Below are 18,459 nucleotides of genomic sequence, written 5' to 3' on the forward strand. Positions count from 1 at the left end.
AGATATTTATTTGAAAAACCCAGAAGGTTGTTTAAAAACTTTCCGCTATTCTTGCAGTAATTTCAGAAACCTCAAAGACTCTTCTAACCATCTGGATGAAACAATATTTCTTCCTTTACAAGATAAAAGAAAAAAGACTTTTAACCGTTTCCAAGTTGAAAAACATATCCAGGTGTTTGGCCGGCGGCCATCTTTGTTTTGATTTGGAAAGACTTGGGAAACTGGTTAAAAATATTTTTTATCATTCAGCAGAATATTTTTCTAGAAATACCTTCAGAACAATGATAAGAGTTTTTTAACGATCTTCTGGGTTTTTCAAACATAGCCAGTTAATTCATTATCATTCAGTTACATGAGAGGCACAAACTTTCACCGTGCGGCTAGGCACAGTGGTTCTTTTAGCTAAATGCTAATGACAGCATGCTAACAAGTTCACGATGACAAGGCTAGCATGTTTCGCAGACCAATATTTAGGCCAATATCTTAGTTTAGCATGCTAGCATTTGCTAATTAGAACTTAACACAAAGTAGGCTACAGCTAAGACTGATGGGAATGTCATTAGTTTTGAAGGTATTTGGTCATAAACCAAAGTATTGGACACATTTAAATTTCGACCTGATGATGGCACCTGATGGAAAGTCAGGATCACCAAAGTTATTACAATTCTGCCGTTGGGGAAAGTGAATATCTGTAGCAAATTCATGACAATCTATTCAATAGTAGTCGAGACAACCAGCTGGTGGCGCTAGAGGAAGTCAAGGGACCACCAAAGTCAGTAGGATTTATCCTCTGGGGTCCATGAACATTTGTACAAAATATCATGACAATCCATCCAATAGCTGTTGAGATATTTCTGTCTGGACCAAAGTCGTGGACCAACCAGCAGACGGACATTACCATCCCTCGAGCCACGCCGCTAGCAGGACTGAAAAAAAGTCAGAAATCCACCAACAACACTTAAATATCAGGACTCTGAAAATACATACAAGTACAAAGTAATTATCAGAAAAACTGAGAATAGTGTGGAAAGAAAACTATGTCTGAATTATGAGGGAAAGGATTTCTGAGGGGAAAGTCTCAGAACTCTGAGAATTTTACTTCAGGCTCAAGCATGATAATAATAATAATGTCAGAAGTTTTAGTTTTTCAGATTTCTGACTCAGAGCTCAAGTGATTTTTCCATGTGCGTTTAATCCTCCATCCAAGTTAGCGGAAAAGGCTACAAATTAGGAGTTATATTGGGGAATTACCATTTATTGATAGAGGTTGGGATTAGGCACGTAGTAAAGGTTAGGGGTCTCCAGGGAATGAATGTAAGACATTACACTGTCCTCACGCAAGTGACACAAACAAATGTGTGCATTCTTGTACAGTACTTCTATCTTTACGAAGACCAATTTGAGCTTTAGACCTTGAGAATGAGGACATTTTGGACAGTCCTCACTTCTATTAAGGGTTAAGACTTGGTTTTAGGGTTAAATTAAGGTTAGGGCAAAGGCTGGGGTCAGGTATAAAATATAGATTAGGGCTACAGAATTTAATATGCCAACGAGAGTGTTTGTACTGTGGACAGTGTAGGGACAAAAATCTGGTCACTAGAAGGTTAAGCATTTATTATTGGGCATGTAGCGGTTAGGGTTAAGGTTGTGGTAAACCTGCAGGGAATTAACGTAAGTCAATATAGTGTCTTTACAAGTGAAAAAACAAGTGTGTGTATGTGTGTGCAGGTTTTCTGCAAACTACTTTCAGGAGGCCCTGCAGAAGAGGGTCGCCCTCAGACAGCTAAGGAGAAACTGTATTTAAAGTTCAATAAGTAGACCTTAACAAAACAACCACAATAGATCTCAGAGTGGTTGATATGGTTGTTGATCAATAAACTCATTGATTACTTGTCTGGGAGCTGAGACTCATGCATTTTAAAACAAACATTTAGGACTGTTTTGGAATTACAAGTTCCTACTTTACTTCTTCCTTTTAATATAAATGAGACTTTGTCTGTTAATTCAGCGGGATATGAGGGGTGAAGAGGCCCTGTGTTGTTGCAATTAAACGATCTCTTCGTCTCAGCAGTAGTTTGACAATTACTTTTCAAATAATGAGCTGTTTTGTTATTTTATTACTTGTTTGCACTAATGTTATGAGCTCCCCTAGTCATGTGGATGAGGTTGAATTATCCAAATTTTCCTTACAACTATACTTTAAAATATTAAAGCAATTGAGATGAAAACTGGCAAAGAAAACAGAAGGTTGTCTTTCTCTCCATCGAAATATTAAGTATCATTCATAGGAGAGCCAGCTGAGTTATCCTTGTGGGTGGGAGAAATGCAATTATCAGTGTTTGGAGTATAACTGGAAAGTAATAAACCTAACAGTGTGACTAATATACTAATATAAGTTTATGATCAATGTTAATTTTGAAATGATTAAATACAAGCAGTGTCTCAAAATGAGACTGAATATATGTAGCTGACAATTAAACACAAAGCAAAAGTAATTATGAATTAATTATGGATTATTACTATTCTGTGTACATGCAACTTGTACAACATACTTTATTATCTGGCCACATGGAGTAGGCTGCCTTCTTCAACAACTGTCAGGTAAAAAGCTGTGTCACATGAGCATTGTGATTAGACAGAAAAGTGTCGCACTGAAGCCAGATGACAAAGACCACCTGAGCAAAACAAACTCAATTAACCAGCCCAGCATGAAACAGAGGGCTAAAAATGGAAATGTGTGTGTCAGCTCCAGTTAGTCTGAAGAACTAGACAGAAAGTTCATTCTGCAGGTCAAACACCTGTTTAGATTTGCCAAATAATGAGCCATGTGTTTTCATGGGTTTCACTGACATGCATGATTCAGCCCTCTGAGTGATTAAAAGTTAGCTTCTCGGCATCCTGTTATAGTCCTATAGAGCAGTGGTTCCCAACCTTTTGGTCTTATGACCCCTTAAAATTAAGCAGTTGCTACTTATGACCTCTCATCACATGTCGCATATGACAGCAAGTGATTTTCCCTTCTTTGATTGTTTTAAAAAAAAATAATTTTAACTTACTAGTATTTTTTTGAGGTCTAAGAGGGAAAACAATCTGGTATTACCTCAAAACCAAAATGCGACAGCCATGCTAGCAGTTCTGTGAGGCTGTACTTAGGCAGAGTGGTGCTTTAAGCTAAATGCTATGTCAGCATGCTAACATGCTCATAATGATAATGCTAACATGCTGAGGTCTAGCAGATATAATGTTTACAATGTTTGTCATCTTAGTTAGCGTGTTAGCATGCTCACTTTTGCCAACTAGCCTTAAACACAAATTACAGCTGAGGCTGATGGGAATGTTAGTTCTGAAGGTATTTGATCTTAAATCAAAGTATTGGACAAATTCAAGTTTTGACCTGATAATGGTGTTACAGGAAAATTCAGGGGATCACCAAGGTTATTACAAATCATGCTGAGGGGAACATGAACGTCTGCACCAAATTTCACAGCAATCTATACAATGGTTGTTGAGATATTTCACTAAAAAGACAACCTTAATGGAGGCGCTAGAGGAAAAGTCAATGGATCACCAAAGTCATTGGGCTTCATCCTCCGGAGACCATGTATGTCTGTACAAAATGTCATGGCAATCCATCCAATAGTTGTTGAGTTATTTCACTCTGGACCAAAGTGGACTGACTGACAGACATCCCTAGAGTCATACCGCTAGAATGGCTAAAAAGCAAGAAAAGAAAAGTCAGAACATAATGAATGTAATTTTTCCATTTTTTTCTCCTATTAATCATCCTGCGAGCCCTCGTATTTATTTTGTGACCTCTGGAGGGTCACGACCCTCATGTTAGGAACCACTGCTATAGACTGCTAATAAACTTAGAGATCTGATTTTATGGTATGACTTACTAGTATAATTTTTGTATCATTATTCTTTTGCCAGCTTGTATTTTTATTGATATAGTGTTAAGATCAAATGATTCTGTCAATACAACCAAACCAAAATAACATACAAATGTAAGCCTATGTTAAATAAAATTATGCACATACACGATATGGTAAAAAAAATCGCATTGTGACTATTTTGACAAATATTACGATTGCGACACGATTCACCATTAGTGGGAATGATAATTTTTGCATCACAATTTTCATTTTCACTGAAAAACCATTAAAATCATGATGATGTGACATTTGTTGGGGTCCCAAAATTGCAGCTTCTGCGATTTGGATATTGCACTTGGCCATATTGCGATTTTGATAATATTTCGATTTAATTGTGCAGCCCTTACTGCAGAGATTTGTTCACATCCAGCCACTTTCACCATTAGTGAGGTCCAGCACTGATGTTGAGGCCTGGCACACAGTCGCTGTTCCAGTTCATCCCAGAGCTGTTGGATGGGGTTGAGGTCAGGCCTCTGTGCAGGCCAGCCAACTTCCTCCACACCAAACTGAGAAAACCATTTCTTTATGGACCTGTCTTTGTGCACGGGGGTCTTGTCATGTTGAAACAGGAAAGAACCTTCCCCATTCTGTTGCCACAAAGTTGGACTGTTGTCTAAAACAACATTGTATGCTGTAGCATTAAGATCTCCCTTAACTGGAACTAAGTGGACAAAACCATGAAAAAGGTTCTTGGACAGTGGTGTCCACATACTTTTTCCCCACATAGTGTAATTACATGGCAGCCTCCACAAGTTTCCAGCCTCTTCTATGTAAGATATAACAGGCCTCTCCATCAGGTATTGAATGTTTTTGTCACAGAGCTGAAACCGCAATCTTTCTGCATATTAGTATTTCACCCATTTCTCTGAGTCACATTTTCGATAAAGGAACTGAATGTGACTTCCACAATTTCAGTGTAATTTTCTGGCTAAAATGATGTCTACTTACACTACAGCCCCCTCGTCTCTACCTGAATTCAGCACCTGGCAATTTGTACAACATAAAAAGACATTGGGGAAAAAATGAATAAGAAATAGATGACCACTATGAATTCATTCGATTTTGTCTTCTGGTGCTGTTGCTTTCCTTAGGCTACATTTGAGGCTTTTATCCAGGTAAAACACTGTTGGAAGCACCTTGCTTATCTGCTGATTCTGCTTCATGCCAGGAACAAAGTAGACATTTGAAATCCTAATCGAGTGCGAAAACTCTCAGCTTCACACATTTAATGACTGTTTTTGCAGATTGCAGTCGTTGACAGGTACACCGTGTTCTGGATTAAGTCTGTCGGGCTTTTAAGAAACTAAAGTTAATAATCAACAGCATACAAACACCATTTATCTGTGATTCTAAAAAACAACCACAGCTGTATTTGCTCTATATCTAATGCTCTATATCTGGTACTTAAGTTATTTTCTGACTTGTTTTTATATTGTATTATATTTTTTGCTAGTACTTTCTCCTGTGTGCACTGACGTAAAGGCGAGCTGCTGTAACAAAGTATTTCTGATTCTGAACAGAAAGGGAGATAAGGGACAACTTTGGCAAACTCCATGCATCAAAATGGAGGACAAATATATAGATTTGTTTGTAGAATCTTGAGCCAACCTATGCATTTTATAAATGGTACAGTAAGATGTCTTTTTGAATCGTTGGACAAGATTTCGTCATCGGTCAGTCGGTCCACCGCTTTGGTCAAGACTGGAATATCTCAGCAACCTCTGGATTGATTGCCATGAAATTTTGTGCAGACACTCGAGGTTCCCAGACGATGCATTCTTGTGTCTCTGGATCATCTGAGTTTTCCTCTAGCACCACCATGAGGTTGAGTGAGTTTTGAGTGAAATATCTCAACAACTGTTGGATGGATTGCCATGAAATTTGGTACAGACCTCCATGTCCCCCCTCAAGATGTATTGTAACAACTTTGGTGATCTCCTGACTTTGATTTATGATCAAATACCTGAAAAACTAATGACATTCCCATCATCCTCAGCTGTACTTTGTGTTTAAGGCTAATTACCAAATGGTAACATGCTAACACGCTAAACTAAGACGGTAAACATTATATCAGGAAAATTAAAAATTTCAATTGTGAACATTTAGCTCAAAGCAGCGCTGTGCCTGACTACAGCCTTACAGAGCTGCTAGCATGGCTGAAGACCCTTAGTCTTGTTTCAATCTGTTTTGCTCTGCTGGGAGTGATGACATGGGGTTATATGAGGGGTCTAAATTATCTCAGCCTTTATTCAGTACAAATGCAATATTAGATTCATACAGCAGCTGAGGGAGCGATCTAGATGAAGTGTTGAGTTTGATCATCTGTAATAAGAAAGCGGCTAGTGATTTAGAGAAGGCTTTGTCCAACTCCTTGGTGTAGTTGCGTGACAAATGAGCTTTATTATTGGGGAACTATTTTATCACCTCTTGTACGTCCAAGGTAATTTTATATTAGTAATATTCTTTGGAGATCCATATTGGCCATAAAATGATTAATAATTTCAGGATTACACTTTGATTAAGACCGTTTTTAAGATTTATTCTTTAATATTGCATCTGAAACTTGAGTTGAGCAAGTAGTTTGACTTGCATGACTTGAATTTGGGTGTAATCCCTTAAATTGTAAAATAGTTTTTGCTTTAAGCTGACAGTGTATCTGGACTGACAGATACAGATTTTCATGGCTCAGTGCCACAAATAGATTTCAAATTATCAGAGTGTGAAGCAGCTCTGACTGCTCGTAATTACTGTCTCTTCAATCTCCCTTTCTCTTAATTTGCCAGAGAGAAACATAGTCTTGCTGTGATAGAATTATAGTTTTAGAGTTTAGAGTTTTTCTCAAATATATTAACCTCCTCAGCCCTGTCTGACTCACTGGTGGATCCATTATTACAAACTTCAGGTTGTGCAGTTGAGCAGTGTTCAAATCCACTGAACATTATGACTCAAGATAAGATCCAACACTTTCCAAAGATCTAAATATATCAAGCTAAAATTTGGGGAAATGTGTATAAAATGATATTTTGAGTTGATGCACTGGTGTCAAAATACGGTATAGTATACAGTATATTAAACTGTAAACTGCAACTAACAATTATTTTCCCTATTGATTCATCTGCAGATTATATTCTCAATTTATCAATTGATTCTTTGATCTCTAAAAAAATCAAAAATCAGTAAGAAATGCCCATCACAATTTCCTGGAGCCCAAGGTGACATCATCAAATGTCTTGTTTGGTCCAACCAACAGTCCAAAACCCAAAGACACTCTATTTACTGTACTGTAAGACAAGATAAAGCAGCAAATTCTCACATCTGAGAAGCTGAAACTATCAAATGTTTGGCAGTTTAGCTTGAACCGATGAATTAATTGTCAAAATAATTGCTACCACTACCTTTTCTGATGATCGACTAATTGATTAATCGACTTATCTTTGCAGCTATATGCAATGTCCTGTAAAGTTTGTTTCCAATTTAATCGGTAATTGAGGGAAATACAAGTTTAAGGGGTTACAGGATAATTATTATATTAAGTTTGCATTTTGTACTTGCACCGGGTAACACAACAGAAAGACATGACTAGAATGGCTTTCACAGCCAAAACAATAGTAATGATATGTTTATTTTAGTCAAATATTAGTGCTGATTAAAGGGTTTTCTGCCACATTAATCAAAGTTATGAATGAAAGGAACCCACCATCAGTGAAAATCACCTGGTGTGATTTGACATTGTTCAGTGTAAAAGTGTCTTTCAAAACTAGTTTGTGCTGAGGCAGGTCAAAATCTCTCTCTGAGGGGCGGAGATCTGTTCTGCAGTGAGCAGCAGGGCTGGAGTAAAAATGTGCACATCTCTGCATCTTGTGAAACAAGTGCTGTTTTTAAATGAGGATTAATAGGCTTACATCAAAGAAAGAGGCTACTGACCAATGAACACATGTGATGTTTGTGAAAAAGTCAGCAAGAGTGGCAGTAAAATGGTGATGGCTTTGTTAAACAAGAGGTACGTTTGTGTATAGTGGAAGTGATTTAAAGACTTTATTTTGGGTTCAGAATTGGTGTCTGTACACTCCTGGGACAAAGTTAAAAGTACTTCTGAAGTGTTCTGGGTCAAATTCAACCCAACATAACCTCAGTGACATCCACACACACTCAACACTTTAACATTCACTTCAGGCGGCCGGTGATTGGTGCTGCCTGTCAGACAGTCCTGCAGATTTATGACGGCAGATCCTGATGGCCTCCTGAGTCGCTCATTAGGCATCTGAACAAAGTCTTTATAAAGTCTCTGTATGAGTGTTGTCACTGGATTGTGGCAACATCACATCTATGTGTTAGACACTGCGGTACAGTAGAACGTGTAAGATGTAGTTCAAGTCGGTCATTTTTATTTGTTTTAGTTGTATGTTATGAACTGCATATAGCACACTAGGGATGGTCAGATCAATCCCAAAGTGATTAATACTCATATTCAAACACCAGTCATTTCACATCACCACCAACAAAGTTCCCTTGATGTAAAATGCACATGCAATGGTGGCTACTTTAGTGTCATGTGATATGTTTATTTAAATCAGACTGATTGATCACGATCATCTAAAAAATTAACACAATCACTATCAGTATCAGGAATATTGTAATATGAAACATCAAAGTAACGTATTGTATCAACTTCAAAAACATATATCTCCTCCCATCGTTGACACGTGTGAATATTCGTTAGATATGTTGTCATTACATTTGTAACCTTGAATTCTTGATGGGTGGTATTTTCCAGTTTCTCTTGAAATAATCTTCCTTAATTCACACCAACAAGCCAAGACAGTAAACACGCCTAGCTTCACTCTCTTTGGGTTCACTTTCCTGTTACACTCACAACCGTCCCCCATAAAACAACCACAGGAACTAAAATTACACTGAGGCACGGGGGCATTAACGAGCAACTTACATGCTACACCTACAGTAAATAATCAGTGAGTGAAAGTACTCATTGTGCAGTAAAATGGTCCCTGTCAGTGTTTTACTATAATATATATGTTGTTTCTGGATTAATATTACCTATAAGATGGTCATATGTTTGTAGTGTCGCTGTCCTGTGAGAACCACGTGTCTCTAAAAAGGCTTTTCATGAGAAACAGCCCGGTTTTCAGCTTTGTGACGATGCATTTTCCAGCTGATCCAAGTTTTTTTTTTATTTACAGGGACAATGCACAGTGATCGACATCACTGTAAATGTGCCGGTGTTAGCCAAAAGGCTGATTTTCAACTGCTGTCCCTTGGCCTGGTGTCAAATTAGCCATTAGAGTAACAATAAAAGACACAATATATAAAATTAGAACAGGAGAAAGCAAAACATGAACAGCTGAACAGGATGAAGAGCTTAGAGGAGTAAAGCAGCACCATGCAAAGTAGGACATGTAAAATGCAGGCAATACAAATCAATGTTAAGCAGACAATCAGCAGGTCTGGTTGTTTTTTAACCAAGTTTTAAGATTATATGCAAAGGAACGATAAGAGGCTCTATATCGTATATTTAATGGAAGGATGTTACAAAAGTGGGAAGCTCTTACTGTAAAGGCTATCTGGCTGAAAGATGTTTTCCTCCTTAGGACAACTATGTCCCCTCTTATTCTTCATCTGGTTATCTGGTTAACTCTAACATTTTTTCTGAACAATGAATGTAGTAAACGGGGGAGGTGCTAATCCATTAAGAATTTTGTATATTAAACAAGCATTGTGAAATTTGATAAGATTTTCCCAGCAAAGGAGACCATATCTAGGAATTATATTACAGTGATGGTAGGTTTTAGGTTTATTATCCAGGAGCTTAAGAGCTTGTTTATATACAGATTGTACAGGTTTTATTATTGTATCAGTGGTAAGAGACCAAGTGGTTAAACAGTACGTTATAAATGAGAAAATCACAGCATGGAAGTAAATCTTAGCAGCTTCAGATATCAGGTTTTTTCGAATACATTGAACATTCAAATTCAAAATCACCACATTTGGAGATACATGGTTTTCACTGGACAGGAAGGGTATGAAAAGTAACTAGCAATTAAAGCCGTCAGACAAATGTAGTGGAGTAAAAAGTACAAAGTATAAAGTTGCATAAAATGGAAATACTCAAGTAAAGTACCTCAAATTTATACTTGAGTAAATGTACTTAGTTGCTGGGCAAAGTCTCCAGGCCCCAGACCCTCAGGGCCCCCAACAGCTCCATATTCATTTTGCCAGTTGGTCTGTAATATTATAATGTTGCAAATTTGTGGGGAAAATACAGCACTAATCACACAGACTATCAACTATAATGAGATCTTGTAGAGCGTCTGTTTCAAAATCAACATGGTTTAAACTCTGAAATGGTTTTCTTTTTATCCAACTCACTAGGTGGTCAACGGGGGCCCACAGCTCATTTTTGCCCTGGGGCCTCCTAGTGGGTTAATCTGGAGCTTGTCAGTGGAGGAATCAAAAGTATTCTACGGTTTCCCTTATTAGCCAAATGCCTGAAATGTCAGTGAAAGTATTTGGGCGTTGACAGCTCTGAAGATTACTTATACTGTCCATGGTCAAGTCCTGTAGGTGCTGCTACTGCCATCTTGTGTTCAATTTCACCACTTCATACTTCTTTCCTCTTAAAACACCATTTGCTTTACAGAAAGTAGCTTTACATACAGCAAACGAAACAGTCACTCTGGGAATTAGAGCAGGAGACAAAAAAATAGAAATGGAAAGCTCTCAACAGAAGTGTTGGAGGTTGTGTGGGCACCTAAATGCTAATCATTTGCAAATCTTCTGGTCATGTGAAAAGATTAACATATTTTGAGAGAGCCTTAAGAGACATTTTACGTTATGAGATCCCCAAGAACAGCAACATATTGTATCTCTGATTGATAACACATGAAGTAGCATTAAGAAGCAACGTTCATCTCTGTAAAAATTTACTGGCTGCTGGCAAAAAATAAATAAAAAAATAATAAGAAATGGAGCCTCCCAGACTGAAACAATGGATGGACGTAGTAAGGGATACATTTGTGACGGAAAAACTGATGTTGTCACTGACGAATAAGGGGGAAAGACAGCAAAAGACAGCAAAAACGTATGCCCCGCCTCGTTCCCATGCTTTGTTGGCGTTCTCCTTGGTTCTGGTATAATACTATTAAAAATTACTGTTACAAATAAAAAAAAAAGTGACAAGAAAATAAGGGCAACACTTTATTTTAAACCCCCTATTTAACTGATTATTAATGCCTTTGACAACAACAATAAACTCACTGTGGGCACCCATAAGTAGAGGCTGGTGTGTAAACAAATAATTAATGATATAGTAAAACACGGTATGTCTTCATAGGATGTTAAAACTGTTGACACACTGTACATCAATAAGCACTTAGAAATGTTGTTAGTATAGTGTGTTATAAACAATTTATTAAATGTTTGTGTACCGATTATAAATACTAAATAGGGGGACTTAAAGAGGAGAGCTGTATGTCTAAAAATCAAGGAATCCAACAGACAGAAATAAACCTTTCTCAGACAGAGTTGTAAAAAAATGACACATTTAACTGTAGATATTTGTATAAGTAACATTAACAGCACTATAAGTCTTTAAATGACTGATAGAACCAGGAAAAAACCAGGAGAGTTGGTTGTTTTTGACAGATGACGTTTATTCTCACCGGGCATCTGACATTAGAATCGCTACAGAGTCCGTCATTTGAGAATGGCTACTAAAACCCCAGAGGGGGAACGCCCAGGATATGTGGAACAGGGACAGCATAAACAAAACAGAGAAGAAGAAAAATAAACTATCCGTAGGCCACTAAACAAAACCTGCCACCTCACTGGAGGTGAGGCTCCGTCTACAGCTTTAATGCAGCTCGTCAAGTCTTCCTGCCAATCCTGGTCCTCTCGACTCTCGTGAGAGACTGCGTTCAGATCGGTGGTCCCACAAAACTAACATTCAGTCAGATTTTTATTTTTATTTTTTAAATACATTGTTTAAATACATTAGATATGTACTCCAATAATGCTTACAACTGCTGTTTCACCGAACATTCAAAAGTGACAGCACACAATCGCGACAGACAGATCAGCTACATCAGGGAGACCACGAGTGTCTCCAGGAAGGCCCCAGAAGGATCTGAACTGGGAGACAGACGTCGGTCGACATGGTTGGGGCTCACAACACTGGCGGAGTCTGAAGGCCTCTCCTCTCCAAAAACAAAAAGATACTATTACATATATATACATACACATTGCTCGGCACTGAGCGAACCTCACCCAGAGTCCATGACAAGAAGCCCTCTTATAGGGTTGAAGAAGGTGAGCACACTGCTTAGCAGCATGGGAGTTAGACAACAACTCAGTAGTGTAGTTTCAGTGAGTGCTAACTGCAACATGTGAAGAGTGAACATACGTTTTTACATACGATGAAACAACATGGACAACAAGTGCAGAATATCCTAAAATACAAGAAGGAGTAAGTGTATTTCAAAGACTAATGGTGTAAGTTTTCACAAGTGCTCAAGAGTTAAAGGAATAGTTTGACATTTTGGGAAATACACTTATTCACTTTCAGCCAGAGTTAGATGAGAAGATTGATAGCAGCTACTGTTGAGCTAGCAGCCAGTTAGCTTAGCTTAGCATAAAGACTGGAAGCAGGGGGAAACAGCTAGCCTGGCTCTGGCTGAAGGTAACAAAATCTGCCTAGCTGCACCTCCAAAGTATAAGTTGTGAAAGGAAATAAAATTGTCATTTTTACCTTTTGGTTTTGTACGCACTAAACAAACAAGACATAATGCGTTAATTAGTGAGCTCTAGAGGTGCTGGTAGTCAGATTCTGTTACAGTTGGACAGAGCCAGGCTAGCTGTTTCCCCCCCATTTCCAGTCTTTATGCTAAGCTAAGCTAACCAGTTGCTGTCTGTAGCCTTATATTTAACAGAGAGATGTGTATCATCAAACTCACAGCAAGAAGGCAAATGAGCGTATTTCCAAAAATGTCGAACTTTTGCTTTAAGTGGGACTGTTACTGTAAAGTGTGTTCTGTTCACGAGTGCAGTGCAGGACAGCAAAGACGACAAGTTTGCACAATTTTGGTCGCTGATTTTAAACAGCTGCAGAAATTGAGGAGGGAGGAGCACAAAAGCAGGAGAGAAAAGTTAAGGGGAACGGTGATTTGTCTTTTTCACATACAGTAAAGCCACTTTTGTTATTTGGGGAGGGGGAAAAGAGCGCGGGGACATTGGTTCTGCTTCGAGTGCAACGATCCCAAGAAACCGGAGAACTGGGTTGCGAAGACCAGCTACCAACCTGTTAGCTCTGCCACATTTTTCTCCTATAACACTCAACTTCCTGTCTGTTAAAACACACTGCTACCCTTTTCCAGGGTAATTGTGTGTCTGCAGGTGTACTTTATCCTGGCACAGCGCTGAACAGAGCTGAGCAGCAGAGATATTTTCTATGAGTGTGTTGGTCGTGTTCAACTCTTAAATAAACGTCTTGTGAGTACAAGTTGTTATCATGATCCACGTTGACCTATCGTCTACAGCGCAAAAGAGAAAAAGTTGAGTTTATGCTGCAAAGAGTCATTAACAATACAGTGAACTACAACTGATTAGCACGACTCTCTGAACATACAGACTCTAAGAAAAGAATTATCGTGCAAGTTTAATGTTGAGATGTGATTACTTTCCTGTTGGCTCAGTCATAAAGGTTACATGGCATGGAAGGTATGTGTTTTAGGACTCAGCAGTGGGCTTGAGAAGTTAGGGGTCAAAGTGCAGGGCAGCAGCATCAGAAAATGCTGTTAGTGTCCTTCCAGAGTCAAACCCAGCAGGTGGCGCTGTGTTCAGTTACTGGCCACCTCGTCCACATTGTCAACCGCTTCTAAGGTGCTGTCCAGTCCACCACGTGCACGCCAGATCTTCACAGTCCGGTCACTGAAAGACAGGAACATGAAACAGTAAGAAACAAAGAACAAAACTTATATAAGGAAATTATAATCCAGATGAACACAGATAGCAAGCCACTTGGTTTGATGCTATGAAATGTTCCAGACCCTAGTTGATGAATAAATAAACACTCTCTGGTCAGTTTAAATGTATGTATTTTATTACAGAACTGGAACCAGGAAGCCGACACCACACACACACACACACACACACACACACTCACACCAAGTACAGTATAGTGTTAGCCAGTCAGAACTGAAAGCCAAAGCAGAGACCTTGGAATATACAGACATAGAAAGTGTGTGTTTGGTTGGTATGAGACTCACTCGGAGGCAGTGAAGAGGTGGCTGCTGTTGGTAGAGATGCTGTTTATGGGGCTCTCGTGACCCTTCAGCTCCCCCAGAGTCCCCAGTGTGTCCGTGTGCCACAGCTTGAGCACCCCACCTCTGCAGCCGCTCAGCAGGGCCGGGGAGCCGGGGACAACACCCAGCGCACAAACCCAGTCACGGTGGGCGTTCGGGACTTGCTGTCGGAGAGAAGGATTGAAGGTTTTAATATACTGTCATTTGTAAATTTAAATTAGAACATTTTGATGAATGACTGAAAGTTTCTTAAACTTTATCCTAACTTATAAGAGGACTGGTGCTCTCATAGGAGGACAGATAAACAAGAGGACGTTTGTACTAATGGTTATGCAGTGTGTGTGCTCCAGTCTTTGGGTAAACTGTATCAAAACTCTTTTCTCAAACATTTCCATGTCAGGATATATGAAGTAGTCTGTGTTTCATGTCATATTTAATTCTTTTCATGGTGGAAAAGGTTTGAAACAGCATGTTAGCCATTATGGAAAAAATAAGAAGTTACATTTCCTCACTTTTCCAGGCAGACAGCTAAGTAAAATCAAATCCTCTAACTTTACAAATATATTAGTGGAAACAAATGTGTCATGTGATATGTAAGAAATGAGAATGATTGAATACTTGTGGGCTCATGGTAGCCAAGTTTTAAGTTAGGTCGTTACACTTCCAATGAATTCAGCTGAAAGAAATAACTGTGGATATATACATTTTATTGAAAAAGGACAAGTTCTTTTTAGTATCATATTCACAATCAAACATCAAACCCATAGATATGACAAGATATACTTGTGTGCATGAAAGCAAATACCATAAATATTTCATTGCATCCCTACTCATCAGTCTTTGTAATGTATCCAGTACCTGCAGCAGGTCTTTGCGGTCCAGGTCCCACTTCTTGATGCCGTTGTCTCGAGAGCCGCTGAAGAAAATGTCCCCCTGGACCACCAGTGACTCGATACCGTCGTAATGGGGAGGTTCAAAGTTGTGTGTTGGGCTGATGCTCCCCAGAGAGCCTTCAGTCACATCAAACAGCTGCAACAGCCAGAACACGGCACGTTAAAGGTTTGTTACACTTCGTTGTGTGCTTTTATTGTGAAATCTAACATATAAACTTTACAGCTACAGCAGCTCTGTGTTTTCAAAGAGGACTCCACTAAGAGGAATATTAGTTGTATTATACTCAAGGTAATCATGCTATGTTAATCTTGCATAATGAAGTAACTTCCACAGCCCTTATATTGTATTCATGAATGCTTGAATCATATCATATGTCATAATCTTTGGTTTGGTTAGACAGGGCTCACAGGGAACATTATGCTAGTTCCTGAGCAGGTGGTGGGGATAAATACAGAACACAAAGTGGAGATCGAAAAACACACCTTGATGTAGTGGTCCTTGGACCCGGTGATCACCAAGTCTTGGTTGTTTCCAGACCGATCCACAGTCAGACACATCACTGGACCGAGGTGACCAGTAAGTTTCCCTGTGGATGCAAATCTGACAGAGAGACAAAATATAAATAAATACTTAAAGTAAATTATTTAACTCTCACTCTCTACATTTGGCTCACTACAACCAGGTCAAAAATGAATTACATTTGCTGAAATACCAGTTTTAGTCTTTATAGCACAATGGTTATGGTGCCAACACTGTTGATTTACTTCATAAATAATTCACTCACGTTAAAAAGTGTCATGTTGGTAAGCAAAGTTTGTGAATCACGTTCGGAGGATTCAATCTCAGCGCATATTGATTCAAAGTTATTTCAATCATCCAGACTGCCGGATATCAAGTGTTTATTATTTTCTGAGAACAAAGAGGCAATTCAAAACTTATACCAGCTGGCTGTCAGTGATGGATGACAGCTTTGGATTGGATACCTGTCAAGTTTCATAATGAATCGGCTCTTCCAAGTGTGTAGCGGGAAGAAATTATTAATTAACTCACGGTGTGTGTTACGCATCTGAAAAGAGTGCAGCGGTATCAAAAAGAGCAGATCCGAGTTAAAACGCAGAGAATGATTGCCAGCATTGTTTCATGTAGGAGAGGATTTTAATACACAATTCAGATATGTAAAAATGTTTTATTTTATTTTATATTTTGACTGAAAAACCCCTGTAATGTTACACAGAGTAATTCTCAAGTAACCTAATCATGTTCTTTGAGCTAACAAAGCGAGGCCATGATAAAAGTACTACTTATTATTTGTTATACAAATTAAGTAAATGGTTATGATATTGAAATTTTCCATTAACATTTAGCATCTTAGCATTAATCTCAAAGTACACTTGAGGCTGACAGGAATTTGATCATTAAGTTTTAGAGGCATCCTGTCATGAATCCAAAATGTTGGACAAGTAGAAAAGTTGACCTTTTGGTGGCGCTACATAAAAAAAAACAACACAAAAATATTTCCATACAGAACAAAGCGTTAGAACAGGCTGACTGACTCACATTGTCATCCCTAAAACCACATCGCTAGAGTAGCTAAAAACACAAGGTCAGTTTTCAAAAGCCCAAATGATCAATATGTCTGTCTGAACCTTTCCTGACTAGTCATTTAAATTTAGCCCCTCTGCTTACCTTCGCAGATCCCAGACTCTGACTGAGTTTCCGGCGGCGGCGTACAGGACCGTCCCGTTGGGGTTGAGAGCGATCTGGTTGATCTGGTTCTCTCCTGCTGGGATGGTGACCGTCCGGCTGGTGTTAGACGCACAGACGTCCCCAACATTAACCTGACCAGAGGACCTGAAGACACATGGATGAGACATGTATGAATCTGCATCAAGTTATTAGGGGTATAGAAAAACAGAGGCATTCCCACGCTCACCCAGACGACATGTATGGAGGTGCAAAAGACTTTCAAGGTGTAAAATACAGCATGTTTTGGTTAAAAAAAAACAACAAAAAAAAAAATTGCTGCTCTAAAACAATCTCATTACAGATTTATATTACAGATGTGAAGTGTTAATCCTTTGACAGACAAAGCTGAAGCATACTGATGAATTTTAGTGCTCTATTTAAAATTTACATTTAGGAATTAGGTACCTTTAAGGTCATTCAGGGCCTAAAAAAAACAGGAATGCATAATCCATGATGTCAAACACAAGTTCTACCACATGTACAGTTAGTGGAGAATGCATAAAGAAAAAAAGTGTATTCCTTCAATTTATAGGTGTGTTTAATTTCAATTTCAACAGATAAAGCTCCTTCTGTCAAGCCAAAACAAACAGGCTCTTCAGACAGCATCCTAAAACCCGATGAGACGGTCACACTCACGTTAGTGTTCGGATGCACTTGGCAGAGTCCCGGATGTCCCAGACTTTGATGGAGGAGGTGGAGACAGTGAAGACCAAACTGGAGCAGTAGCGGACTGACACCACGTTGTTGGGGTGACCGGCCAGGGACATTATCTCCTGACCCGTCACCAGATTCCACACCTTACAGGTCCGGTCTGCAAGAGGACACAGTCTGTCAGCTCCATCACCATTTAATACATTATTAGAAATACAGGGAGCATGCTGAGAAGGGGATGTTAGTACTGGAGCAACAGAGTACAGCTCAAGATCAAGACTGATAGGAAATGTATCTTGCAGCGAGGCATATAACACAAAACCTGTTCTCAATTATATCAAAATAAATACAGAAGTTGGAAAGAGCAGTTACTTAATCTGACAAAAATAAGAAGCTCGATGGGGATAAATGAGCGCTTCAATCTGGTTGGTTGCAGATATATTTACCTCCCTTTATTATAATAAAAAGCTCCTTCACCATAAGTTTGTAAATTAGTGTACAATGTCATTTTATTTCATCACCTCCTTTATCCACATACTGTGCACATGACAATCTTAATCCCTGTCAGGTTTTATTTGCTGTTATATAACAGCATGTCAAAGTGTAATAAATTACCAGCGCCGTAATAAGCAGACGTGAGAAATACTGAAACAGAGAGGAATTAGAGTGAAGAGGAGAAGGGAGGATGGAGGGAGGGAGGATTGTGGGTATTAACCTTTGGATCCGGTGAAGAGAAGGTCATCAGTGCAGTCGACACAAAGAACAGCTTTACTGTGTCCCTCTGCCACGTGGACGCACTGTAATGTCGCTGACCGACTGCTCTTAGTGGCTGGCACCGGGTTAATGATGCCCCTGGAAAACACACACATATCACTATCAATAGGTGCAGCACGGACATAACACTGTCTTATTATCTGAGC

General features: G+C 39.0%; 1 protein-coding gene across 7 annotated transcripts in view; it reads right to left on the reverse strand.

Moving 5' to 3' along the window:
* Nucleotides 1-11,581: 11,581 nt before the first annotated feature.
* The window catches only part of kif21a (kinesin family member 21A), a 57,759-nt gene continuing 50,881 nt past the window's right edge, over nucleotides 11,582-18,459 (reverse strand). For all 7 annotated transcript variants that reach the window (XM_044192416.1, XM_044192418.1, XM_044192421.1 and 4 more), the window contains 7 exons: nucleotides 18,255-18,391; nucleotides 17,525-17,699; nucleotides 16,829-16,993; nucleotides 15,625-15,742; nucleotides 15,107-15,277; nucleotides 14,213-14,412; nucleotides 11,582-13,874 (listed from right to left, as the gene is read on the reverse strand). In XM_044192416.1, the coding sequence (XP_044048351.1) occupies nucleotides 13,784-13,874; nucleotides 14,213-14,412; nucleotides 15,107-15,277; nucleotides 15,625-15,742; nucleotides 16,829-16,993; nucleotides 17,525-17,699; nucleotides 18,255-18,391 (1,057 nt within the window). In that variant the 3' untranslated portion in view covers nucleotides 11,582-13,783. The remainder of the gene's footprint in view (nucleotides 13,875-14,212; nucleotides 14,413-15,106; nucleotides 15,278-15,624; nucleotides 15,743-16,828; nucleotides 16,994-17,524; nucleotides 17,700-18,254; nucleotides 18,392-18,459) is intronic.

Source organism: Siniperca chuatsi, linkage group LG4 (assembly GCF_020085105.1).
Source record: "Siniperca chuatsi isolate FFG_IHB_CAS linkage group LG4, ASM2008510v1, whole genome shotgun sequence".
NCBI classification, from domain to species: domain Eukaryota; kingdom Metazoa; phylum Chordata; class Actinopteri; order Centrarchiformes; family Sinipercidae; genus Siniperca; species Siniperca chuatsi.